Source organism: Leiobunum rupestre, chromosome 8 (assembly GCF_980474605.1).
Source record: "Leiobunum rupestre chromosome 8, qqLeiRupe1.1.hap1, whole genome shotgun sequence".
In the NCBI taxonomy this organism is placed as follows: Eukaryota; Metazoa; Arthropoda; class Arachnida; order Opiliones; family Sclerosomatidae; genus Leiobunum; species Leiobunum rupestre.
The window spans coordinates 6,279,020-6,305,511 of record NC_143391.1 but is presented as its reverse complement, the minus strand read 5'-3'; the positions used below and the strand labels follow the sequence as shown (position 1 = coordinate 6,305,511).

Here is a 26,492-nt window from a genome sequence, read left to right as displayed (position 1 = left end):
CGCAAACCTAATTTTCACTATTGTCAAATGCGCGTTACGCCACTAATCAAATTTGGTCGAGTCCATTTTTAATCAAGATAAATTTCGCGGGTTTCGTTGACGTTCGTGAGCGAGGGGCGTTCCGGGCGAGCAATTAGCCCGCTAATGCTAATTAAATAATATTAAGATAAACCTCCGTAGGCTCCCCTAAACCAAGCCCTCACATTCCAGCAACGTCGTCTACATCATTCCAAAGCGAAAACTGGCCCTGGGGAAGCAACATCTCGCAGGTCTTTTCCACTTAGGCTAGACCCATGGCGTTCTTAAAGTTCGTCAAATCCGCGGTAGTAGGCTCCGAAGAAGCCAAGTTCACCCTAGTCAATAAACACGCTGTGAGTACTGACTTTCCTAAAACCCACTGGGTTTCTGGAAAAATGTGAACCCATATTTCATTTAGGACTACGAAACCCGCGATTATGACGATTCTAGTTGGGCAACTCTCACTCTTTCTGGGAAATTACCGGAAGAGTTTGGAAGACCAGATTTTCAGCGATTGTTTGGCTATATCAATTGTCAAAATGAAAAATGTAATTTCTTCAATTTCTGTTCAGTATTTCCAGTACACGCCCACACTAATTTAGAGGGGAGGGACCTTAAAGGGCTTGCAGTTGTTAAACAGGAGTCAATGAAACTAATAATTGAAAATTTTGTGTTTTTCTTTAATTTCAAATAATACCAATTTGGTAAATAAGCAGATTGCTAAGTAGTTAATTTTCTTAGGCCTACAAAAATTAATTTATTCTTTTCACTTACTTTTTACAAAAAATTATGTATACCTTTTAAAGCCCTTTTATTTATTTATATTTCATATTCTCAGACTCCCAAAATGACTACACTTTGTTAGACTTTTCTGATTGTCAATATGTTAAAACCATAAACCAAAACTTGGTCAACTTCGTAACAAAATGAGCTATTTATTTTGTTTTCTAGCTCTCTCTATGGATATGACTATACCAGTTTTAACCAAAGTATTTACTGATGAGGCCAAACAACGTGACTTTGAAGTATCGTTTTACATATCACCCTCAGTTGCTCAACCACCCAAAGCTAGTGACAATGGGATTAAAATTCATAAGATGCAATCTCAACAAATTTATGTTAGGTATGGTAGTTCAATATACCAAAAATGAATCTTGGAAATTAAGATTTTGATCAAATTCTTATAGAGTATTTAGCGGAATGGCTAAAGCAGAAGATTGGACCCGTGAATACGAAACTTTGCTGTCAAAACTCAATAACAAGGAAGAACTCGAAATGTCTTATTATTATAGGGCAGGTTATGATCCTCCATTTAAGCCTTTTAATAGAAGGAATGAGATTTGGATTGTTAAGAAACCAGCAGTTGCTGTTTAGATCTCTAAAGAGTTCTAATGTAGGAACATTTTAGTATTGAAATGTTAAACATCTAAAATTAAAACTAGCCTTTACCTAATACATATCTATTTAAAAGCAGATAATCATAATGATCTTTCTTACCATTGTTATTTTAAAGATTGTAAAAACTTGTACCATTATTAACTTTAAAAATAAAACGGAAGTTGATTAGTAACGTAAATACAACCACCAGTCTTTGCACTCATTTTTTCATATCTCAACGATTCCGTCGTTTGAAATTTTTGTGTGCTGCAAACTGAGAACTTGATGACTGCCCTCTACTGGGTATTAATTATTCTTAAAACGCCAAAACTGAATTTAAAAACCCAAATATTTACATATAACAGTAAAGATTTATTAAAGCTAATAGTAATTACATTTCAACAATGAAAGAAATAGCAACCCACTCGGTCCTCACTGCAAAATTTTGCAGTTTATAATTGTAATAAAGCACCGTTCCTTCTAAATCTTGACTCATACGCATAATAAATAGAAACACAAATATATACATTATAGAAAAGTAGATACAAGTCAAGGCACAATTCAAAGGAAAAAGAATCACGTTGACATCCAATGACCATTTTATATAGAATATTAGATTTTGGATTGATCGCCTTATTTTCATTCAAGTTGTTCAAACTAAAAATGAAACTGGATTTCAACGCGAATAATGGCAAAATGAAATTTTTAAAAAAGCTGTGGGGTTTAGAAAATTCAAAATAGCAATAATGTTTCTATTCTATTGCCAATCCTTGTTGTTCACATTCGTGACTTATTCAATTTATTATCGTAATAAAAATAATAAAACTATTCACCTTATTTAAAGTTCTTTTTTACACATTAAAAATTTAAACTTTGTTTTTATTGTATGGAATCTATTTTTCAAACTGCTAAGAAGTATAAAAATATCTGGACAAGTAAATTTTTCATGGCACACTTATTTAGGTTGAAGTACCAGCTTTCCTTTTGTGCGAAAATACACAGTGTTCCTAATGAGCGTTAAGAAACATTTAATCGACGGAAAGATAAATTTAAACAATTCAATATTCTGCGCCAAGTACTTCAACCGTGAATGTGCAAATTGATTTGGCAATTATCGTAATTAGCAACAAAATAATTTGGCTATGGTTAAATTTACATTGCATATAAAACTGCATCCAAAATACTTCTATTGAAGTGGAAAGAAACTAGCTATTGATGAAATTTTCACATTGATATTATATATACAGTATCATTTACTTTAAAAAAGTTAAAACTTTGATAGTAACGATTAGTTTTACACGTTTAGTTATATAATATTTAACTATCCTTTTATATATGCTAGAGCTATAAATTTGCTTTAATTTTATTTGGTTTGAGAAGAAAACCTGGTTTTCAAAAGCCAGAGAAAAGTATAATGCCACAAAAATAGCAATGTGTATGTATTTTAAAGATACTACATTTTTAAAATACTGTTCGTTAATTTCCTTTACTTGTATAAATATAATGGCACGCAGACTAACCACAAAACAAAATTAACAGAAATGAGCTTAGGAAAAAATCTAAGCTCAAACGTATAAATTAGAGTTTAAAAATACATTCAAAATATAAAAACTATAAAGGAAGCAAACTGAACACAGTAAAGGGAAAATTATAAAAACCATTTATATAAGTGATTAAATCTATCGTGAACAAATTAGTTTTCCTATTACTACTCTGAAGAAATTTAACTATGAACAGTTGAAAAATTCCTAAGGGATTAAAAGTGATAAAATCACAGACGTACATGTATTTTAAAGCACCGTGAAAGAAAACAGTTAAAAATTCTTTGAAAATGCTAAAAACGTATTCACTGATCAGATGAGAAATGAACTTTAAATATAAAAGAGAAAAATGATTTTAGTGAATCTTGGTGGGGTAAAAAACAGTGAACTAGAAATTATTATACCTAACTGAGAAATAGTATTAAAAACCAAACTACTGGTATTTCTAAATAAAGAGGAACTGCGAAACCTAACATTATACAGGGTAATTATAAGGTGGTGGCTTTGAATATTCTGGAAGAAGGGCTGGATTTGGTCTGTCATGCGTCCAGTCCACCACATCAGGGGCAGAGGGTGTTGCACCCAGGGGTGCAAATAGAGGATAAGTCGGAGATTCGGGACTCATTGAGTATTCTCTCGAAGAACGAGATAATGGAATCATTTCACCACAGCCAGGGCTGTAGTCGTGAATAAAGCCTATCCTGTTCTCATAACTGCTTCTTTCGGTTCTACCAGTTTTTCTGTGACTGCTGAAAGATGGTGCGATACTTTTAAAATATATGTAGAAGAACATTCTTATTGGCCTAAATAGTTAAGAAATAGCGCAAAAACTTCAAATTGAATATTTGTCAGTTAAAGAAGTGCTAGCACGTAACAGAGAACTTACTGAGCAAAGGGAATATTATCTCTGTCAGTGTAGTCCCTGGAAGGTACAATGGAAGGAAAGGATAGAGACAACAGCCAAAAGTTAGTGAAAATGCAAGCAAAGTGAGAGCAAAAATTAGCCAAATATGATTTAGATATGTTAAACAGTCAAATATTCTGGTAGGCAAAGTTCAATCCAAAAAGCAAGATTTAAGTGATTTGTTCCAAGTGGCGCAGGAGGAGAAAGAAGGGAATTCAAACTTTGCGATACCAAATTTAAGGACTGACTAAACTACCGGCATCTCGGCAAAAATTAAAAAAAAATTTAACTAGTGCTGCTAAAAAATGAAAATTAAACACCCAAGTACCAAAACACCACCCAAATATTACACACTAGAAAAATGAATATCTGGTGGTTTGGTACCTAAAAAAGTTTTGCTTTCATTAGAAGGGTTGTTAACCACCTTAAGTGAATTTATTTAACCAATACCGTAACCAAGCAATAAAACTGAATACTTACATGTCTGCTAAAGGCGTCGGATATGGATCAACTCTGCGATAGAGGACGGAGAGAACAATGGCAACGATCGTGGCTGGCAAACAAATAAATGCGCAAAAACCCAAACTGACCCAGTAGCCATTCTAACATAAACAACTCAATGTCAAAACAATAAGATTATTTAGCTTATCCAAAAAGAAACCTTACAAATGGCTGAACAATTTCATCACAAACAGACACCAACGATGCCTTGTAAGCTCTGTTAATGGGACCACACCTTCCCACCACTTCTTCCACCTTTAATTAAACATTTTATTAAGAACATAGCTATTGTAATCATATATATACGATTTATTTAGTTAAGTCACCTGATATTGCACGTGATCTGCGTATCTATCCATCAGAATTGTAAATTCATTCACAAACTCCGTAGCCAACTGTAAAATCAAACATTACAGTATTATTCAAAAGGTCAAATAAATAAACTTTTTCCTCATTCTATCATACTTTTCTTAATTCTTCTCGTCCCCTGTTAGAAATGAATGATTGGGCCCATTTAGCTTGTTCTAACAATTGAGCAATTGCTTTCTATAAAGGACAATCAATGTCAATTGTTGAAAACACAAGAAAATTATGGGCAAATGTTACTTGTAGGTCTTTTCCATTAAACTCCGCTTCATTTTTGAGCTTTTTCACAATAGTTTTCAATTTTTTCTAGTGAATGAAATTTCAACATAAGCGAGGTAATATTAAAGCTATTTGCTTGCATCTTACAATGGTTTCCATAATAGTGTAGACCAATTTAGTTTCATAGCTTTCAAGTTGTAAAGCCAAATTTTTCAAGTGATTGGCAGTCTGTGGGTTAAAAATCAAAATACTAAAGTTAATTAAAAAAAAAGTTTTAATATTGGTAATCTTACCCTACTGTGAGAAGATGGCAGTAGATCAGCCTTTTCAGTAATTTCCTTGGAAACGTCCATCAGGTTAACTCCGGTTAAGCCATTTTCACCCTTAAATTATCAGAATATAAAGTTGAAACGCTTATAACAAACTTAAGAGTAATAAACATAAAAATACCAAAGTTAGGTAAATGTCAAAATTGATTTCTGAGATTGGAGTATCTCTTAATCGTTCTAGCAAGTGAACTCCCTCGGGAGTCAGTAGAATTACGTTAGGATTGATGCTAATTTGGTGCATAAACTCTTGAAGTTTATGGTCTAACTGATATTTCTGAAAGAAACACATTGAAAAAACCATTACTTTTAACCGATGAGACTTTTTAAAAATAAAAATGTTTAACAAAAACATACCTCTCTGTAATTTTTAATTTCAGAGAAATTTCCAACTTCTACAATTTTATTTGGCCAGACTTCAACTCTACCATACTTGTCGAAACCAAAAGATTTATACAAAGTCTCATTTTGACCACACCTCCTAAAATATTTACACATTTTAGTAACCTAAAAGAATTAAAGTAATTAAATGAACATATACCTTAACACATCCAAAAAATCAACACGGTGTGCAGTAATGAGTTGATGAGATTCATACCTATCACGGAAAAGCTCTATAATCTAAAAAACATTTTATTTTTATTTTGCACGATTGAAAATTAACTTTAATTATAAATTACTTCTTGAAATTGAGGATTGGATGTATTACTAATGGTATCGCATATAGCCCTATCCGCTACCGTACCGATCAAAAATAGGGCAGTTGTAACAATGAGAAGGCAAAATGAAAACAGAAATACTAGTGCCACTCCGCTGAAAAAAACGGCGTAAGATAAATACCTAACACGTCTTTAATCTTCAATGAAGAGCATACCATAACAAAAAACAAGCCCCTTTACTGCGGTTACAGCCAGTGTCACCAGCATACAAATTACCATTTCTTTCATTTCCACAAACTCCACACGATAGTCCAAATGAGAAGCATAGGACTATCATCAGCATGATGCTGCAGCATATCAGACAGGCATACCATCTGTACCTTGAATAAAATGAAACAACTGGTCCATACTCGTCAGCGTATTTTTTTGTATCTTGTAGTTGTGGAACGTAAAGTGAATCACTGATATTAATAGCCGTTTTGGTCAATTCATCTCCAACTTGAGCAATTTTTTCTTTTATATCTATAAATAAAAATGAAGAATGATAAACTTAAAAATTATCAATTGCAAAAGTTATTTTAACACCTACCAGGTACTGTTTTATTCACAGCCTTTTGAATTGTATTACTTAATTTGTCGAATTCAATTTTTCCCTATTGTAAAAATATAAGGTTAAAAGCAACACTTTCAGGTTTTGGTAGCTAACTAAAGAACATAAGTAGGCATGTGCGAGCCTTAATTTTTGGGTTTCAAGCCGAGCTTCAAACATGAAAAATTTAACTTTTTAAGTAAAATTTTATCAGGCTGTGGTTTAGAGTACTTGAATAATTAGGCTTAGCTAAAAAAAATACTCAAATATTTAGGCTTAGCTCTATAAAGGGGGGTTTCTATGATAGATTTAGCTTAAAAAGGCTCTAAATAATTGGGTTTATTAAGTGAAACATTTTTCAAAAATAAAGAATATTTACTGCCCGAGCTTTTACATTTATTTCAAACCATATTTGTTAAGTCTAAATTAATAACTGGCCATACACGGGATTACAACAACAAAATAGTGGAATGATGAACCGCCAAACAACTGACAAACAGCTAAGGCACCCTATGTTATCTAACTTATGGTTTTCGTCTCGTTTTCTACATTTAAAATCAGTGACCAATCAGAAACAACTACGACTTGTACCTCACCCAATAAGAGATCTTAAAGCAAGACCAAAGGGAATTTTTTTAGTAGCTTTTCCTGCCATTTTTAAAAGTTCGCGGGTAGTGCCTTGGTAAGAATAAGTCTAGCCAAGGCCTCGCTTTGAGGCTTGAATTCATTTTCAAGCTTTTCAACCAAGGATTTTTCAAGCTCGATCGAGTATTCGCACAAGCCTAAAAATAAGTAAAGCTTACTTTGGTTATTTCTTCTCTAATATTATTTGAAAGCAAAGCAGAGACATTTTTAACAACGGGATTCAAATCAGGAAGTTTGCTTGTATCTGTGATAACATCTAAAGCTGAAAAATTCTGTTGCTCTAATTCTTCACGACAATAATGATTGTTGCACTCTCGTAAGGTTTGAATTAACTCCCTCTGCAAATTTCTCAATCCCTGTTGCAGTTGGCCTGTTGATTTCTGAACCTGGACAGTATATTCAACCAGGGACTTCAAATGGTGCTGTATTTCTTCGAGCCCTAGAATAAGAGTTAAGACTTATAACTTGATTTCCTAATATCCTGGGAATTTTGGTTTACATACTTGACACTATCACGGTCAAGTTGTCTACAGCCACTGCTTTGGAAACTTCTGCTAATCTTGTTTTCACAGTTTCTCCACTTCCTATTCACATAAAAAATAATTTAAAAAAAGTGGTTTAAAATCTTATAACCATAACAAAAGTTTTACTATCAAGGGTAGTTTCCAATTTATATTGTAATTGTTTGAAGTTTTCAATTAGGAGAGTGTTGACTTCTGATCGCGTATTAACCAGAAAAGTGGTCATATCTCCAGAACTTTTTTCAACGGAGGTTGGTAAAGCATCTAGTCCTTGTTCAACATATTCATTAGTAACAAAAGCGCAAACCAAACCAAATCTAAACGTGGAAAATCAAAAACCCAATTTTACATAAATAAAAAATTTTTGATGTAAGGCAATCAAATACCAGGAGCCCATAATGCTATAAATAATAAGGCTAAATAGAGGTTTAGAGGTTTATTTAAGCCATACCAGAGTACACCCCTTAGAATCAGGGCGGCTCCAAATGGAGCACAGCAAGTAATTGTTAAAAGATTATGGCTGTCAAGAAAATAGTCGATGTAAATGAACACGAAAAATAAGCACTCCAGTTTTGTTTTCGAACCAAAAATCTTTGGCGATGTAATATGGCACACTTTTAAAAAAGAAGAGGTATATAAGCTATTGATTTGTTCAGAGCTTTCATTCTCAAATCAGGTGAAAAATAGCGCGAGTTTCTCATGCTTCAGCTATAAGATCAACTTGTTAGCATTATGGATTCCTAACAATACTTACAAAAGAGAAACCACAAATGGGAAGAAAAACAAACTGCAGAGGCCCCTTTTGCAAGCGTCTCTCCTCTTTTCAGGAACTCCTTTCCGGCCACCACAACGACCAGCACAGCGGCAACAACAAAATATTAGACCAATGAAGGGAATTAATACAGCCAATGATAAAGCGCATAATGCAACGACTATGGGTCCAGTAAAATGGGATATCAACTAAAATGAAAAAATTAATGGAAGAAAACACGATTAAGATTTAAAACGTAGACAAATAAGCTGGAACAAATTTAACACATACTGAAGATTTGTTCTTCTCCAAAAAATCAATAGGATTAATCGGTGCATCAATTAGGTCTCGGGTTATAAGTCCTACAACTCATAAGTATTTAAGTTTCGTTCACCTTTAATGGCATTAAAAAAGTATATATCCAACGTACCTTCAGGAATACCTTGAGCGACAATGAAATCAAGGAACAATTGGGTGATTTTGTAAAGGTGTTCCATTCCTCGGGGGTCAAAAACAACAGTTGATTGATATTCCAAAGGACTTTCGGCGCTACTGAAACTAATTTCCACTCGGGTGGAGCCATTTTTATGAATTTCTGTTGAAATAATTTGGCTAATGCAGCAGAAAAAGCCCAAGTAAAAAAGGTGGAAGAGATTCATTCCAAAACTAAGGTAGATATGGCGAAGTTTTTGGGTCTTTAAGATGGTAATGCAGGCTTGATTTTGGCGATGTTTTGGTTGCTGGTAAGCAATTAGTGCGTTGTGGTAGAGTTAGGGTGAAATCCACTTCGTAGTTATAACCTGTCATAGCCTTATTAGAAGAATTTGGTTCCTACACCACAGAAAAAAACAAATCTTATTCTTATCATAACAATGACTATGGGAATGGAAGAAAAAAAATACATTGCTTTTCCAATAAGTCTATTAGATATTGTTAATATCTACACCTAATTAAATTCATTATCAAATTAATCTTTTGTTTCAAAAATATTGTAATTACATTAAAGTAGAATAGAAACACCCATTTAAAATGTGGATTTTAATGAAAGGTGACACCAAATAAGACTAAATTACATAAAAAAATACCAACATTATTTTGACACTGGCATAATATTTAAATTAAAAATTGAAATAATATATTTAACCATGATTCAAAGTAAAAATTCTTACGAAATTTTTCAAAGGAAGTATATGACGTGTTTCATCTCTAAAGTGTAATTACTGCAACAGGGAGTTACTAGTAGTAGCATTTCCAGTTTCAGAGGTTTGACTCATCACAGGTCAAAGCCTCCTCTGGGAAAATTTGTGATAGCAAGCACTAGGCTGGAGGTGGGAGATGAATAATGGGGTGGAAATAAAATGGCAAGGAGAGAGAGAGAGAGAGAGAAAGATAAATGATGAAATACTATATAGTTTTAATTTAGAACTACTCTAATCTCATATAGCAAAATGTTTAATTATATAGCAATCCATGGGAGGGATAATTAAAATATTTGATGAAGATAATTTCTTTTAATACAATTATAATGTACCATTTACATTTATTTTTATAAAAAAAAATTATTTTGTACTAAAAAGGATAATAATAATCAGCTAGGCTAATACCCAAGGCACCACCTTAGGCCCAAGTCATCTTGCCACTTATAATGCCTTTTTAACAGGTGGCTGGGTTACAATGCAAGCCCATCATCCCACGAGCCAACAGCTTCCCTACACTAACTATTACCATTAACCTCTAAGTTTTTATGGAAAGGGAAAACCCCCTTTAACCCCTGGAGGGAGAACTTGCAAACTCAACGTGGAAGGAGTAGTTCAGAGTTCTCACCCAGTGCAACAAGTTGGGATAGAACCCGGTTATTCTTGCTGCGAGGCGAAAGCGCTAACCACTCCAAATTACTATCACTTAAGCAGGGTAATTGATGGTGAGTTCAATACCTCAGAACCATAATTACTGGTACTACTAAACTAAGATTCAGAAACAAAGAACTGATATTGATATTGAACCAACACAGAAACAATTCTCCAGTACTGATTGACACTAAGTAAAGCCCTTTAAAAGCTTTCCCCATCTACCTTAGAACTTATCCATCTATAAGCAGATATAACAGCAAATTTTATAAAAAAGTTGTATAGGGGATTTTGAATAACAATATGATTTAGTAAAAATGAAAGCAAATATTGGAAGTGTAAAGTATAATTTAAATACTGAATACTGATTTCCAGATTTAAGAACAGATTTTTGCCCGTATTTCTAGATATATTCAAATTGATTTTAAGATTTTTAATATCTTTAAATTATAAATAAAATCTGGCATTCAAAATAATCCTAACCATCCAATACAATCTGTGAAAATCTGTTCAAATTATGCAATAAATTTTAATATTTGAATTTAAATATTTTTTGGCACGGAGGTTTATATATAAATGTTCAAAGTAAAGGATATTTTTATGAAAAATAACCCAGGTATTTTTTAATTAGTTTTTTGTGTCAGAAAAAAATTACACGGGTTTGTGACAAATGCAAGTTATTTTTTATGTATTATATTGGAATTTAAATTTGCCTCATCCAATTTCCAGCCAAATTTTACTTTTCTTCCAATCCTCAACGGATTAACAGATTATCCACAATTTGTTCATGCTCAGTATCATTAAACTTATATTAAGCCTGTATATATTATGTATACAATACATAAAATAAGAATAAAATGCTAATGACAGTGGTTAGAGCTCTTGCCTCTCGCCAAGAGAAGCCCAGGTTCAATACCAGCTGGTGGCACCTAAGGAACCATTCTGCTTAGAATTAGCAGGTTCTATTCTATCACTGTCTTAAAAGGCAATTTTCCTTTATATGATTCGTGGACCCCTTTAAAAGGTTAGTGTAAGATTAATTATAATCAACCCACACATTTTAAAAAAAAGTTGTTTTGCTATATGAAGTACCCTTGAACTCGAGTGGTCCGACATTTGCAAATATGGCGTTTCAGAAATCAGAAACTGATTTTGAGGTTTCAGAGCGCAATTTTCAACTTGATTTCTGGTATTTTAGACTGATTTCAAGATTTTGAAACTAATTTTCACCGAGATTTCGGGATTTTCTAGTTGATTTCAAGATTTGTAAAATCATTTTGCTTTAGTGTAAGGGATTTCTAAGAGTGTCGGACCCCTCGCTTCAAGCAGCTTGAGCTTTACAATGCTTGTTACAAAAAATTACTATTAACTAAACTCTACTGGAACAGAGGCTTCTTACTAAAGTACTAGGCTTCATTAAATTAGAAGTACCATTACTCAAATGAACAGCCATTAATAACATTAATTTCAAATATACAACTGGAATAATTTCATAATTAATTCCATGTCCCATTTTTTTAACTTTCATTCATGTTTTAAAACCATTTGCTTTCGCAATTGAATGCTGAAAATAATAATAATAATAACTCCTCTCCCCCCATCGGTTTAAATCAGACATTCTGTGTACAGCAGGCCAAGAAACCGCGGCGTAAAATCGTACTAACGGTGGTGCCGTACTAAAACCCAAGTCCCAAACAAAACATTATCCGACACAAAGGAAATATGAATCCAAAATTACAAGCTTACCAATTAGAGAAACGTTTCATTTAAAGAAAGAATATTAACTTTTAACGATAATGTGAAGATTACTGTTCGTTTTCTTTCTTATTACTCAAAATGTTTTGCAGAATCGCAAAAGAAGCACCGCGATTTAGCTTGTGGCTGGAGCATGGTTGCCATGCACTGCGTAATTTAAGGAGAAGGGAATGAAACAGTGATGTTCCGGCGCGATTAGGAATGTACTTTCCACCTAGGTCAAAATCAGCGTTGCCAGATCGAAAATCTGAAATTATCGTATCTACGCCAAAAAATTATCGATTTTCCTGGAAAATTATCGTACATTTCTTTTTGGCGATAAATCTTAATTCATACATAAATGCGTTGAATTTGGATGATTTTTTAAAGCACTACATGAGTTTTATTTCAGGGAAATAAACAAAATGTCTATTATCATTATTAACTGAACTTAATATGTTTAAAAATGTTTTAAAAAATGCGGTAATAGCTAGGAGTAATAAACTCACACTCTGGACTACGCTTACAGAAAATGTATATCATTCATTTTTAAGTAGAAAAGTTATATAAATTAATAATAAAATATAAATCGTTCGTAGGTTTTTAAAAAAATCTAAAGATTATCGTACATTATAGTACGTTGAGTCAGAATTATCGAAATAATGGTACGATATCGTACGCCATGAAAATTATAGTACGCCCTAAAAATTTTGATGAAATTATCGCACTGTGCGATAATTATCGTACGTCTGGCAACGCTGGTCAAAATGTACTTTTGGAGGATAAAATGTACTTTTTGTTTATAAGCTGAGCGGCGCGCGCCATCTATGAGTTTTATTACCAAAAAGCGCGGGAAATTTAAAAACGTTTCTAGATTTTAACTTTTTTATTGCTATAATCATATGTAACTCATAAGTATGCCATAAAAGCATTTTTGTTAATGAAACCTTGTTCACGGGATATGACGTAAATTACGCCACTTACAATTCCGTGACGAAATACGCGTCATCAACTTTACTGATTGGAAACGGAAGTTAGTGAGAATTCCTCACGCGTTTCTGGCTTTGTCCTTGTCAAATTTAGTTCGTGAATCGCGATTACATGATTTCATTTAGATGGTAACCTTTTCAATAGCGCAAGGATTATAAGCATTTTTGCATTTTTGGGTCCGCTCAATGTATGTTCCACTGAAACAAGGTCTCATTGAATTTTTTTCAATGGAAATGTTATACAGAGGCATACTTATCTGTAATTATGTTACATATGCTATAATAAAAGAACAAACTTTAATAACGCAGATGTTCCTAGGTAGAACTCAGATGTTACATTACACAAAATAAGATGATGGACGCGAAAATTGCAAATACAAGCAATGAGTTGAAACAAAAATAATCTAAAATTTTAATATTTTCAACTTAAATTTTTTTTGTATATTTTCAAAAACTTGTTTACAGTCTCCTTGATTTTGATAAGCGAAACTGTCCAAAGTTTCCTAAAACCCACCCCCACTATTGTGTGGTGAAAACCCGAAAATAAACAGTAAAAGGAGTAAGTACACAAAACATTCCACAAAACCAATGTACACCTGTTACCCCGCGAGTGCTTCAGAGCGGCCAAGTAGATTGCACTATTCACTTCATTTCCTGCATTTAAAGCTGCTCTATGTCTGCAAAAGGGGTTGACCCCCCCTATTGATACAGATGAACGGTCAAAAGAAGAAGTCCGAAATATTAACTGCCTTTAAAACGCAGCTGTCCTTGAAAACCAGTATTCCAGTAAGTCGGAGCTATGAGCGGAATTTTGCTATCTATACAGGTGGCTGAGGTGGGGAGGGTGGGAGAGCGGGGTTTACAATGGAAATTCGGAGATAAGCTAAAAATTTGTGATGGTTCAATCCCCCAAATTAAAAAATGTACTAAATATATGTCAAAAATATAAAAATGTATTTTCGTTTCATATATTTTCAAAATGTACTAAATCCGTATCTAAAAGTTTACTTTGGTATCATAAATTTACAAAATGTACTAAATACGTATTAAAAATCTCAAAATGTATTTTTGTACTTCAAAATCAAAAATGTATCAAAAAAGTACAAATGTACCGCCTGGAACATCACTGGAATGAAAGTAAGATAATAATCATATATTCTCGGGTTTATTTTACACATAAATTATTAAAAACAATAAAGTTAAGAAAAAAAATTGTATGGAAATATATAATAATCAGCTAGGTTAATACCCAAGGCACCACCTTAGGCCTAAGTCATCAAGCGACTTTTGAAGCCTTTAATTCAGGTGGCCGGGTTACAATGCGTAGGAGGGTGGTGGCAAGCCCTGCATGCCACACGATCGAGCCAACAGCTCCCTACACTAACTATTACCGTTAACCTTGACAAGTTTTTATGGAAGGGGAAACCGAAGCACCAAGCACATTTAAATAATTATATTTAAGTTATTTCAAAATAATTACATTAAAGCAATTTAATTCGACTTTCTATAAATCTGATTGTACGATTGATACATTTATTTACGAAAATAAACAATAGGCAATCTTATAATTATAGAAATTTATTATCTTAAAATGTAAATGATACAAAAACCATGTTCTTCAGTTGGTCACCTGTTCTTATGGTGGCCTACGTTATTTAATTAATGGTCTTCGAAGATGGTCACGATTAAGAATTTATGACATAACATTTGTGATCTTCTGAAGTCGTTTGACCCAGTTTCCCCCTCATTGTTGATGTCCAAGCGGCGAGCACTGGAGTTACCGAGCTCTCTCGCTCTCAACCTGTTTGCTTTCGGAGGTCCAAGTCATCGTGGAAAATAAGTCAGCAGTGGAATTTCACAGGGTTCGGTTTTAGGTCCTGTCTTGTTTGAAATCTTTCTTAATGACTCTACAAGATGATCTTTCTAAAGTGTAGGCTGGAGTTGATAACAACGCAATGAGTTTTAATGCTAACAAGTCAATGATTTTGCATATTGGAAAAACTAACCCTGGATTCACTTACCACGCGAGGGATCTGCCTCTGGTGTCGAATGATAAAGTCAGAGACCTGGGAATCTAAATCTCTAAACTCATGGGTCCTACGGCCCATGTGAGGACTGCTTTGGCAAGGGCATCGCGTATCCTTTTCCTTCTTCGACGCTCCTTTTCGGCTTTCGCGCTTTGATGAAAGTCATTTAAAATACTGCTCAGCACATCTTCACATACACGTCTAGCCCCATATTGTATATTTACCGAGTATACAGGATGTTACGGGAACTATGTCATATATTATTGGGCTTATTCATTGGGTCCTACCAAAATGGGTCCTAAAGCGTTTCGTTTCAAAGTTATTACCCCTCAAAATCTGCCGTCAAAACACAAAAACAACCTTAAAAGTGAAGTCCTGTAAGCTGCCTTGATCACAATTGTTTTCAGTTATTACCCATTTGGTTTTTATGAGGTTAGATAAATTAGTATCAAAAGTGCATTATTTAATTAGAAGTAGGCTACGTGTACTAGTGAATTTAATAATAATTAAGGTCTTTAAAAATGTAAACGCAGTTACAAATAAAGATGTTAATTGAAATTGGACCTTTTTAATAATTTGATATTCAAGGTACAAGTATAAAAAGTAATTAAATTACAGAAACTGTTCAAAATGACCGCCTTAGGCTCTGATACAGGTATGAGCCCGTCGTACGTAAGATTGTCGAACCCGTTCGAATATTCCGGGCTTGTTACGAATAGTGTCACAGGCGTAAATTATTAATTTTCGTTGGTAGTCAATGACGCGAACTTCAGTTTTGTACACGACGTCCTTGAGTTGTCCCCAAAGAAAAAAATCGGGATAGTTTAAATCCGGAGAGCGAGCCGACCACGGATCTGGATCCCCTCGACCAATCCACCTCAAAGGAAATGTCTTATAAAGGTGGTCCCTTACTTGCCCGATAAATTGTGGTGAAGCTCCTTGGTGTAAAAACCACATTCGCGTTGCGAACGGCACGTCGTCCAAAAAAACAGGTAAGATGTCTTGCAAAAAAGGCCTCACAATTTAACCGAGGTGGAAGAAAGTAAGGTCCAACTAAATGGTCGCCCACAAAGCAACACCAGACATTTACGCTAAATTGATCTTGGTGTGTTCTAACAGTAGTCGCGTGAGGGTTTATTTGACTCCACTGGTGACTGTTCTGCAGATTTATTATTCCGTCACGGGATAAATTGGCCTCGTCAGCTGATAAGATAAATTTCGGAAACTCGGGATCTACAGCAACTCTATCCACAAGCCATTGCCAAAAGGCAGTTCGCCTTGGATAGTCCCCATCGTTAAAGGGACTCCAAAGTTCGGTGGCAAAAAAAAGAAAGAAAATTGAACATGCTTTTCCTCCCCCCCCCCCCCCCCCAACCCCTCACTCGGCCTTGGCAGAGGCGGGCAGAGTCAACCGTAAATTTCGCACTACACTGACTTTACACACATTTTGCCCCGAATTTTGGAGCCCCTTTAAGTGATTGAACTTTTTGAAGGCTGTAAGGGTGATATTGATGGTCGTGAACGATTCACCACACCATAACGTGATGAACTTCCCAACGTCCCGGGTACTTGTTCAGGGATCATCGTCGAAAATAGTTATGACCTAGTGGGGTGGCGGAGTGGTTAACACTTTCACCTCGCAGCAAAAGGAGCCGGGTTCAATCCCAGCTTGTGGCACTGGGTGAAAACTCGGAACAACTCCTTCTGCGTTGAGTTTGCAAGTTTTAGCCTAGCTGATTATTATTATTATTATAATTCACATTTGTTATGTATGCCCTTACGAAAAAAAATAGGAGTCCAATTGGGAACATATTGTTCTCCAATAGTACCTATAGGATTTCGTTTTAAAATATACTTCTAAATTGGTTTTCAATCGGGTTGCAATAGACTTCCAATTCGATTGATCTATTGGGCTGGAATTGGGACCCAAACATATTGGGATCAAATTGGATCCCAATAGAGTACCAATTGGATTTGTCTATTGGGATAGAATCGGGACAAAAACCCATAGGAATCCAATAGGGTCCCAACAGAGTACCAATTGGACATATCGCCATGGCGTAAAATTGATCGGGAACTTGGAAAAAGCGGCGAAAAATCTCATTTAAAAAATCTAGTTGATAAAGTTAGGTTAAATGTTGAGGTGTATTTGCGTTTTTTTGCAAGACATCTTACCTGTGTTTTTGTACGACATGCCATTAGCAACGCGAATGTGGTTTTTACACCAAGGAGCTTCCCCACATTTTATCAGGCAAGTAAGGGACCACCTTGATAAGACATTTCCTTTAAGGGGATCCAGATCCGTGGTCGGCTCGCTCTCCGGATTTAAACTATCCCGATTTTTTTCTTTTTGGACAACTCAAGGACATTGACTACCAACGAAAAATAATAATTGACGCCTGTGACACTATTCGTAACACGCCCGGAATATTCGAACGGGTTCGACAATCTTACGTACGACGGGCTCATACCTGTATCAGAGCCTAAGGCGGTCATTTTAATTTAGTTTATTACTCGAAGATCTATTTGATCCGAGTTTCGCGTTTTTTGCTCGAAGACCTATTGGGTACGAGTTAGTAGTAAGTTTTTTAATTTCTTCAAATTTGTTTAGGATTTAGCTATATTATCCCTTTTAATTATGGACTAATCTACTTTTTCGCGTATTTTATCATCCTTCTCACAGTCCATAGGTGGTTTCTTCTAACTTAACTTATCGTATATTCTATTCTCCACCACACTCCCCCTTTTCGGCTTTCCGTTGCTATATGCAACGCGTTTTGAAATTTTTAAGGTTTAGGCTTAGTTTCTCCTTTAGATTTAACAGTCGCCAGCCAGATTTCCCGCACGGTACTGATGAGTTCCAAATAGAACGAAACCGGTCTACCGTTGGAATTTCTGGCTATTTTATTTAATTTTAATTTAGTTTATTACTCGAAGATCTATTTGATCCGAGTTTCGCGTTTTTTGCTCGAAGACCTATTGGGTACGAGTTAGTAGTAAGTTTTTTAATTTCTTCAAATTTGTTTAGGATTTAGCTATATTATCCCTTTTAATTATGGACTAATCTACTTTTTCGCGTATTTTATCATGTATAGGAATGGTCAGGTTCTGATTAACATTTTTTTTGGAAAATTAATTCTAACATTGTAAGTTCAGAGTAAACTAAGACATTTTTACAATAAACTTCTTAAAAATGTATTTCCAATTACTTTTTTTGAAATAAAATTTTTCTTTATTAGTCACTATTTGCTACTCTTTGCCTATTTACCACTATTTTCCACTGGCCTGGAGACTGGACTTTTCTCCAAAAAGGTGGCAATAGTGTATTTTTCTCGACGGGCAGTGGCTTCTCCTAGGTAGCGCCCCTTGGTAGCGCCTATGATCTAGCGTCTGCTACAGACAAATTAAAAAGTTGTTGTATATAGATAAGAGATAGACAAGATAAGCATAGCTCTCACTGTTCAGATAAGATAAGCATAGTTCTCACTGTTCAGATAAGATAAGCATAGTTCTCAATGTTTAGCCAGGGGGCGCTAGGAGTGTATTAAATTGTATATATTGACAGGTCCTAGCTAGCTAGAGGGCACTCTCTCACCTCGACTTACGATGTAATATTGTATATAAGTTTTAATCCTTAGTAAACGCATTATAAATCTTTAAAGTAATGAGTATAAATTGGTTAAAGTATGTCCCACGAACACAACAAATAAATGGCGACGGGGATGGGATACCAATGAGTTATCAAAGGTTTAGCTACGAAGTTTCTACCGCAGACTGGAATAAAGAGGAGGAGTTCTAAAGCCCAAGGAAGTTTTGAAGCAATAGTTTCAGCAGCCAAAGAAGTCTCACATCCACAAGGAATGATGGCAACTCTAGGACGACTAGATGCTTTTGATGCAAGCAAAGAAACATGGATTCAGTACTCAGAGAGACTGGAGGCATATTTTCTCGTCAATGACATCACAGATGTAGCGAAGCAAAGGGCAGTACTCATGACAATCCTCGACCCAAAAACATATGCACTTCTCCGTAACCTGATATTACCAACACCTATGAAGGACAAAACGTATGAAGAGTTAGTTGCAGAGCTGACGAAGCACTTCAATCCAAAACCATCCAGAATGGCAGAAAGGTTACGTTTTCATAGGAGAGATCGTAAATCAGGAGAGTCGGTGGCAACATATGTAGCTGAATTAAGAAGATTGACAGAGCATTGTCAGTTTGGAGCGCGTTTAGATGAGGAACTGCTGGACAAAATGGCTTGGGGTATAAATGACGATACGATGCAAAAGAAACTTCTAGCTGAAGAAGATGGCCTCACATTGGACAAAGCAGTCAAACTGTTACAAGCAATGGAGATGGCGTCAAGGAATACGAAAGAAATGAAAGTCACCGGAGGTGAGCTCGGTCAAAATAATGTTCAACGGCAAAATAATTTAATTCGAGTTGGACAATGGTTCAGGCCATGCCATGATGACGGAAGATGAATTTCAGTCACTACCAGATAAACCGGAGGTTCAACCTTTTGCGAAGAAACTCCGATCCTATTCGGGACATCCAGTCAATATCTTCAAGCTACAGGAGTTGCACAGCACTCATCAAGGCATCGTTAAAATGAAGGCGGTAGCAAGATCGCGGATGTGGTGGCCGGACATTAATGAAGACATCGAGCGAGCAGTAAAGAGTTGCACGGTCTGCCAGGAATCGGCACCAATGCCAAAATCTCAACATCAAGAATGGCCAAAACCCATAAAGCCATGGCAAAGAATTCATGCCGATTTTGCTGGTCCCCTAGAAGGGAAATACCTGTTCATCATCGTAGATTCATTTACTAAATGGATAGAAGTCAAGGTCACATCATCCACATCAACAGAAGCAGTCACCGCAGCCTTAAGGGAAGCTATAGCAAGATTTGGCATCATGCAGACACTAGTAACAGACAATGGTACCTGTTTCACCAGCACCGAGTTCACGCAATTTGTCAAACAGAATGGAATTGAACATCTACGTACAGCTCCATATCACCCTGCCTCAAATGGACAGGCCGAGAGAACAGTCCGCACCATAAAAACGAGCCTAAAAAAAGGGATTTGATACATTTCAAACTGGAACTCTCGAAACCAGACTATCAAGAAACCTTTTAAATCATCGTAGAACACCGACAGCAAATGGTCCATCGCCAGCGGAGATGATGTTTGGTCGCAAGATTATATCTCGAATTGATCTGTGCCATCTAAAGAATAAAATCGAGACTTCAAAGATTCCAGTTTCCAAGGACAATAACGTGGATTTGACCACAGCAAAAACATTGAAAGCCAACGAATACCAAATCAATGATCCGGTATACGCCAGGAACTTTGGGAGAGGCTCAAAGTGGTTGGAGGGAAAAGTCCTAGCATCCAAAGGTCAAATGATGTTCGCCATCCAGACCGAAAAAGGAGAAATTCAAAGACACCGAAATCAGATGAGACCGAGAATCTTGCCAAAACCAATTCCAATCACACCATCCGGGGTTCCAGAGGTAGATTCAACATCGATTCCAGAATCATTAGAAGATCAGTCCTGGGTACCAGCTTTATCAATAGCAGCGCTATCAACAGCAGTCTCTGTTGCAACAAACAGCAATGACACACCACCTTTGGACACCAGCACGATGACACCCACTCAAACAATGATCGCAAAACCACCAACAGCTGATGGAACGACTCCAATCGCATCCTCACCAGTTGAATCTCAACCACGAACTACGCCATTGGTCAGTCAGGATACATGCACTCAAGGTCAATCAACGGATCAAACCCCAAAACAGGGAACCAGTTCCTATCAACGTCCTCAACGACAACGAAACAAACCAGCAAGATATAAACAGTAATTGTGCTAAAATTAACTCCTCACGCAAAAAGGGGGAGGGGAAGTAATGTTGTATATAGATAAGAGTTAGACAAGATAAGCATAGTTCTCAATGTTTAGCCAGGGGGCGCTAGGAGTGTATTAAATTGTATATATTGACAGGTCCTAGCTAGCTAGAGGGCACTCTCTCACCTCACCATGACATTGACATCACTTTGCGTGTCACTCTCAAAAAAAAAAAACCTCACCATGACTTACGATGTAATATTGTATATAAGTTTTATTCCTTAATAAACGCATTATAAATCTTTAAAGTAATGAGTATAAATTGGTTAAAGTATGTCCCACGAACACAACAAAAGTCATAAAAACGTTTTTTCTTAAATAAACTTATCAAAATATAAGCAAACGATGCAAAAACTATATTAAAAGGCAAGTATATATCATTATTTATAAAGTCAAATTTACGAATAACGATGAGGAAAAACTAATAGCGGCTACCTTAGCCGCTACCTAGATCGCTATTGTGTGTTACTATCTATTGCTCTGTAGTTCTGTGGACAAAGCTAATTTATACTCGTACCCTAGATTCGAATACTGAGAGCTTTCCCATTGACGGTTTAGTTACGAAGCGTTTACCCTTTTCCGGCACGTGATCTCAGAGAAATCGGGCTCCATCGGTTGCGGTAAGGCGCAAACCATGGAGCGAATTTTTTCTGAGTGCCAGCGGGAAGTGGGTAGACGCTATCGGCCACGCGCGAGAGTGTGATTTCGAATCTAGCCTATCTAGGGTACGAGTTTAAATTATCTTTGATGTGGACAATAGTTATTAGGGTATTTGATATGGTTTTCTACCGATTTGTTGCACACGGAAGAAAACAGTATTAAGATTTAAAACGTAGACCAATAAGCTGGAACAAATTGAACACGTACTGAAGATTTGTTATTCTCCAACAACTATGCCAACAAATCAATTAGCCTAATTAGGTCTAGGGTTATAAGTCCTATAATTTAAGACATGGCCATATTTCAACCATTTACTGTAAAATTGTTAAAATAAAATTAAATTGAAATTTATATTGTTTAAAACGATGCTCGCCAAACAAGCGCTCGCACTTTTATGTATTCCAGTCAATTAAACCTATTCTATTCAACTTTGGACGTACGCTCGTAAAGACAATTACTGTTAAGCGCGCTAATAACGTAATGGAGATTCGTAGACATTCGCGTTAACTCCATTTTCATGAGTTTCTGAAACTAAACATTAGTTGAGCCGATTGTAGTCGAAAAAAATCGTATAGCAAACACGACTCGTTAAACGCGCTAAATAAATACCCACCCATGGGTTTATTTTCTATATAGTTTTTACAAAGACTGTTTTTTTTTAGTTTAGAGTTTTCAATAAGTTTGAGCTTAGTTCTATAAAATGTTTATAGATGAGGTAACTTATTGACTTATTGCACAGAAAAACCCTAAAAAAAAGGCCCCAAAAAATCGTGAAGGACACAATAACCTACTAAAATCCGAAATGCTCGCGCTAAATTATTGTTACCCAACCACACCCACCCGCGGGTTGATGGGATTTTTCGGTTTACTCGGTATTTTATGGTTCACCTTCGGAACAGGCCCTTCAATAAAACATCTTAAAGGAAATCGTCAAGAAGTAATATATCCGAGAGCCAGGACCTGCAAGTTACTCACTTTTCCCGATAGTTTGACACGGTGGACGTTTCCTAAACTGGAAGGCTTACTGAGGTACATCATCCGCTTTAAAGCGCCTCAAGAATTCTGTTCAACTATCACTGCGAGTTGGGGCTTAGGAGACAGTACGTGCGAGAAAGTTAGGTTAGGCTTAGTTCATTAAATTGTTTAAGTTTAGAAATGAAATGGATTCCAGGAGACTTGATTAAAAAACCTCGGCCATACGCGGCTTACTGGTTATTTTTATTTAACACAATGGTTAATTACCATTACTTAAACTTTTGAAGGCCCAATTTCCAAAATAAAAGGTCAAAAACTTACTAAGCTTAATCATTTAACCACGGACTGTAAATTTTAGAGGACCGGTATTCCCGAGGTATTTTACCGATCAGGCTGACGGGAGTCGCTCAAGGTCATAAAAAAAACTAAAGCGCGTGTCTTTCGGTCGGCCAGATTTCCAGACAACATGCGGGGGGGGGGTCTATCTCTATGCATGGTACAAATGACCTTGACGGACTCTCTCTCTCTCTCTAGTTCGAAGTGATTGATGCTCGGGGAAACCAAAATTCTACAGGAGAAGGCTAGGCTTTACTCGTCCTCTAAAATTTACAGTCCATGATTTAACCGACAACAACGGCACCATTTTGTTAAAATTGAACGTGAACGCTCCAGCTAGACAAAACTACGCCGGAAATTGACTTCAGTGACGCCAAGTTTGTCCACATTGAACTAAAATTACCCGTGATTTTTCTATTTCCAGTATTAATACGTGCCTTTTAAAGTCTAAACAGTAAGTCCCTTTAGATTCTTGGTCCATGATTGAAGCTGGAAGCAAGGATCCTTGGTTGAAGCGCCTATTATCATTTGAAACTTTTTAACGAGTTCTCTGGGAAAAAAATTGTGCTGAAGAACTCTTCTCAAGAGAAGAACTCTGGACCTTCTTAGAATTTTAACGCACCCCAGAATTGGAATTTTTTTACAAAAGAGGGCCTCTGGAGCAGAGAGGGTAAAGTCGCTTCGCCTTTACCCTCTCTGTCTGGAGCGAGCTAAATGCAGATGACGCCACCGACAAATTATAGGCTATGTGTCGTGTCCTAAATACTCATTGGTACACCGTATGTGACCATGGAATAAATGTTTGGTTGTGGTTTTAGTTTTGGCCGTGGCTATTCTCACGCCCCCCGTGGAAATAGCAAAATGACTATTCTCACGGGGGGCGTGAAAATAGTCATTAGGCTATTTTCACGTCCCCACGTGACAAGCAGAGCCAACCAATCAGAACAAAGTATTAGAAGTATACTTTTTAAAATATCGTTCAATTTCAAACGGTCATGTTCGAATTAAGGGGTAAGTAATTATGTATTATAACATAGATTAAAGTACCCCATACAAACAAATATTATTAAATTATGTTACGTGAATGCTCATACTATCATATAAAAATATAATTGCGCAGTTTAAAATTTACTAGAATATTGCAGAAGATAATGCCAATCTGTTGTAGTAGTTTTCAGATGCTTATTCCATGGTTGTTATTTTCACACCCCTATCATTTCAATATAAATATAGAATTCTACAGCTTGAAAATATTTTATTCTTATAATTTAATGTTTCTACTTTCATTAAAAAATACGTTTTGGCTAGTTAAAACTGTTAGAATATTGTAAAGAATGAGTATCAAATGAGCTGCCAAGCAGCTAGGACTAGATTTCTGATGCTTATTCCCGTGTTGTTATTTTCACACCCCTATCATTTCAATATAAATATACAATTCTATAGCTTGAAAATATTTTATTCTTATAATTTAATGTTTCTACTTTCATTAAAAAATACGTTTTGGCTAGTTAAAACTGTTAGAATATTGTAAAGAATGAGTATCAAATGAGCTGCCAAGCAGCTAGGACTAGATTTCTGATGCTTATTCCCGTGTTGTTATTTTCACACCCCTATCATTTCAATATAAATATACAATTCTATAGCTTGAAAATATTTTATTCTTATAATTTAATGTTTCTACTTTCATTAAAAAATACGTTTTGGCTAGTTAAAACTGTTAGAATATTGTAAAGAATAAGTATCAAATGAGCTGCCAAGCAGCTAGGACTAGATTTCTGATGCTTATTCCCGTGTTGTTATTTTCACACCCCTATCATTTCAATATAAATATACAATTCTACAGCTTGAAAATATTTTATTCTTATAATTTAATGTTTCTACTTTCATTAAAAAATACGTTTTGGCTAGTTAAATTGTTAGAATATTGTAAAGAATGAGTATCAAATGAGCTGCCAAGCAGCTAGGACTAGATTTCTGATGCTTATTCCGTTGTTGTTATTTTCACACCCCTATCATTTCAATATAAATATGCAATTCTACAGCTTAAAAATATTTTTTCGTTCTTATTTAGTGTTACTTTCATTAAAAACTGGACCCCTAGAAGGACCATTTAAAGTTGGGTGTTCCATTCAACATCCCCATTAAAGTTTAACGATAGATTCCGAAATTGGGTAAAACCATCCCTACCATTATCAAACCTTAATATTATTTTGAGTACTTATGTAATTCAGGCATGCTTTTATTATTATTATTATTATTATAGTGGTGCAAATTTGGATTTTGATGGTGTAGTATTCAAATTTAACGCCTGGCTTGTGAAAGCAATCCCGTTTGCTAGAAAGTCAAACTGCCAAAGTACTTCTAGTGCACGCTCGCTTGACGAAGTTGCTCAAATGTTAATTTATCTTTTTTTTCCAGGGCTGCCGATTGTTATCATGTGTTCTCAAATGTTGCCATCAAACCTGAACTCATATTGACCTACAAAGTATGATTTTTGCAATTACTCCTATGGTTACTGTGTTTATATTATTTTTCACTTTGCAGCTTGAACCAAAAGGACCTACCAAGCTATGGGGGGAAATCCCAGTCCATTTTCCGGGATATCACACTATATTGAGACCTTTGTTTACGTCGTAATATGCCAAGACCGGAGCTTTAGTCAACAATTCTTTAGCGTTGTAAAAGCTTTGACAAAGCTGCTCAAATGTTAATTTATCTTTTTTTTTCCAGGGCTGCCGATTGTTATCATGTTTCCTCTAATGTTGCCATCAAACCTGAACTCATATTGATGACCTACAAAGTATGAATTTTGCTATTACTCGTATGGTTACTGTGTTTATATTATTTTTCACTTTGTAGCTTGAACCGAAAGAACCTACCAAGCTATGGGGGGAAATTCCAGTCCATTTTCCGGGATATCACACTATATTGAGACCTCTTTGTTTACGTCGTAATATGCCAAGACCGGAGCTTTAGTCAACAATTCCTTTAGTGTTGTAAAAGCTTTGTCTTGACCGTCTTCCCAAACTGACTTCTTTTCTAATAATTTCCGTAACAGTTCGCTAACTGTGGACATTGCAGGCAAAATCTGTGCCAAATAATTTACGCATCCCAGGAAACTGGAACTCTTTTTTTATCCTTCGGTCGACACATCTCTGTTATGGCTTGTACTTTCGCCGGATCTGATTTGATCCCTGTTGCTTTTATAATTTGGCCCAAATAAGTTACTTCTGATACTGCCAGCCGTATTTTACGTTCATTCAGAACCAAATGTGCGTGTTCTGCCTTCTCTAGCAGTTTCTTCAAGTTCGCATTGTGATATTCTTCTGGTGTCGCGCCATGACCAATGACTACTTAATCATCTGCAACCTCGGGAAGACCTTACAACACCCCCCAAATTCGACGTTGAAACTCCTCTGGAGTCAAAGAAATTCCGAAGGGCACTCACTTATAAAAATACCTGCCAAAAGGAGTACCAAACGTGGTTAAGTGTTGACTTTCTTTTGCTAATTTGACTTGGTGAAAACCATCCTTCGCGTCCAAAATTGAAAAATCTTTGCTCCTCGTAATTTATCGGAGATCGTATCAAAC

General features: G+C 35.7%; 3 protein-coding genes and 1 long non-coding RNA gene across 7 annotated transcripts; 3 read left to right on the top strand and 1 right to left on the bottom strand.

Annotated features, from left to right (window-relative positions):
- Nucleotides 1-1,578, top strand: LOC149932251 (heme-binding protein 1-like). Its single transcript, XM_090155953.1, has 4 exons — nucleotides 1-371; nucleotides 437-566; nucleotides 970-1,141; nucleotides 1,206-1,578. The coding sequence occupies exons 1-4, from the start codon at nucleotides 294-296 to the stop codon at nucleotides 1,390-1,392; spliced, it is 567 nt and encodes a 188-aa protein (XP_090012079.1). The 5' UTR covers nucleotides 1-293; the 3' UTR covers nucleotides 1,393-1,578.
- Nucleotides 1,579-1,746: 168 nt separating this feature from the next.
- On the bottom strand, nucleotides 1,747-12,185 carry LOC149932250 (prominin-1-A-like). Of its 4 annotated transcripts, XR_016472807.1 has the most exons (23): nucleotides 12,011-12,185; nucleotides 8,848-9,248; nucleotides 8,709-8,779; nucleotides 8,421-8,626; nucleotides 7,796-7,983; nucleotides 7,649-7,729; nucleotides 7,304-7,584; nucleotides 6,501-6,564; nucleotides 6,127-6,433; nucleotides 5,933-6,065; nucleotides 5,794-5,873; nucleotides 5,610-5,733; nucleotides 5,377-5,529; nucleotides 5,220-5,309; nucleotides 5,074-5,154; nucleotides 4,948-5,013; nucleotides 4,807-4,887; nucleotides 4,668-4,736; nucleotides 4,507-4,596; nucleotides 4,321-4,442; nucleotides 3,823-3,858; nucleotides 3,341-3,685; nucleotides 1,747-3,264 (listed from the first exon to the last, which is right to left on the bottom strand). XR_016472807.1 is itself a non-coding variant. In XM_090155596.1 (22 exons), the coding sequence occupies exons 2-22, from the start codon at nucleotides 9,074-9,076 to the stop codon at nucleotides 3,412-3,414; spliced, it is 2,826 nt and encodes a 941-aa protein (XP_090011722.1). In that variant the 5' UTR covers nucleotides 9,077-9,248; nucleotides 12,011-12,185; the 3' UTR covers nucleotides 1,747-3,411. The 4 variants fall into 4 exon arrangements, 3 of the variants coding, with proteins under 3 accessions (XP_090011722.1, XP_090011723.1, XP_090011724.1); XM_090155596.1 differs by having other exon boundaries at nucleotides 1,747-3,685; XM_090155597.1 differs by lacking the exon at nucleotides 12,011-12,185 and adding an exon at nucleotides 9,587-9,624 and having other exon boundaries at nucleotides 1,747-3,685.
- A 6,692-nt stretch (nucleotides 12,186-18,877) lies between these two features.
- On the top strand, nucleotides 18,878-20,886 carry LOC149932249 (uncharacterized). The gene is made up of 3 exons (XM_090157088.1): nucleotides 18,878-19,412; nucleotides 19,477-20,022; nucleotides 20,180-20,886. Exons 1-3 carry the CDS (start codon nucleotides 18,878-18,880, stop codon nucleotides 20,884-20,886), a joined length of 1,788 nt encoding a protein of 595 aa, XP_090013214.1.
- A 4,308-nt stretch (nucleotides 20,887-25,194) lies between these two features.
- Nucleotides 25,195-26,492, top strand: LOC149932248 (uncharacterized). The gene is made up of 4 exons (XR_016472882.1): nucleotides 25,195-25,256; nucleotides 25,320-25,386; nucleotides 25,446-25,701; nucleotides 25,761-26,492. It is a non-coding gene; the product is annotated as an uncharacterized LOC149932248 (long non-coding RNA).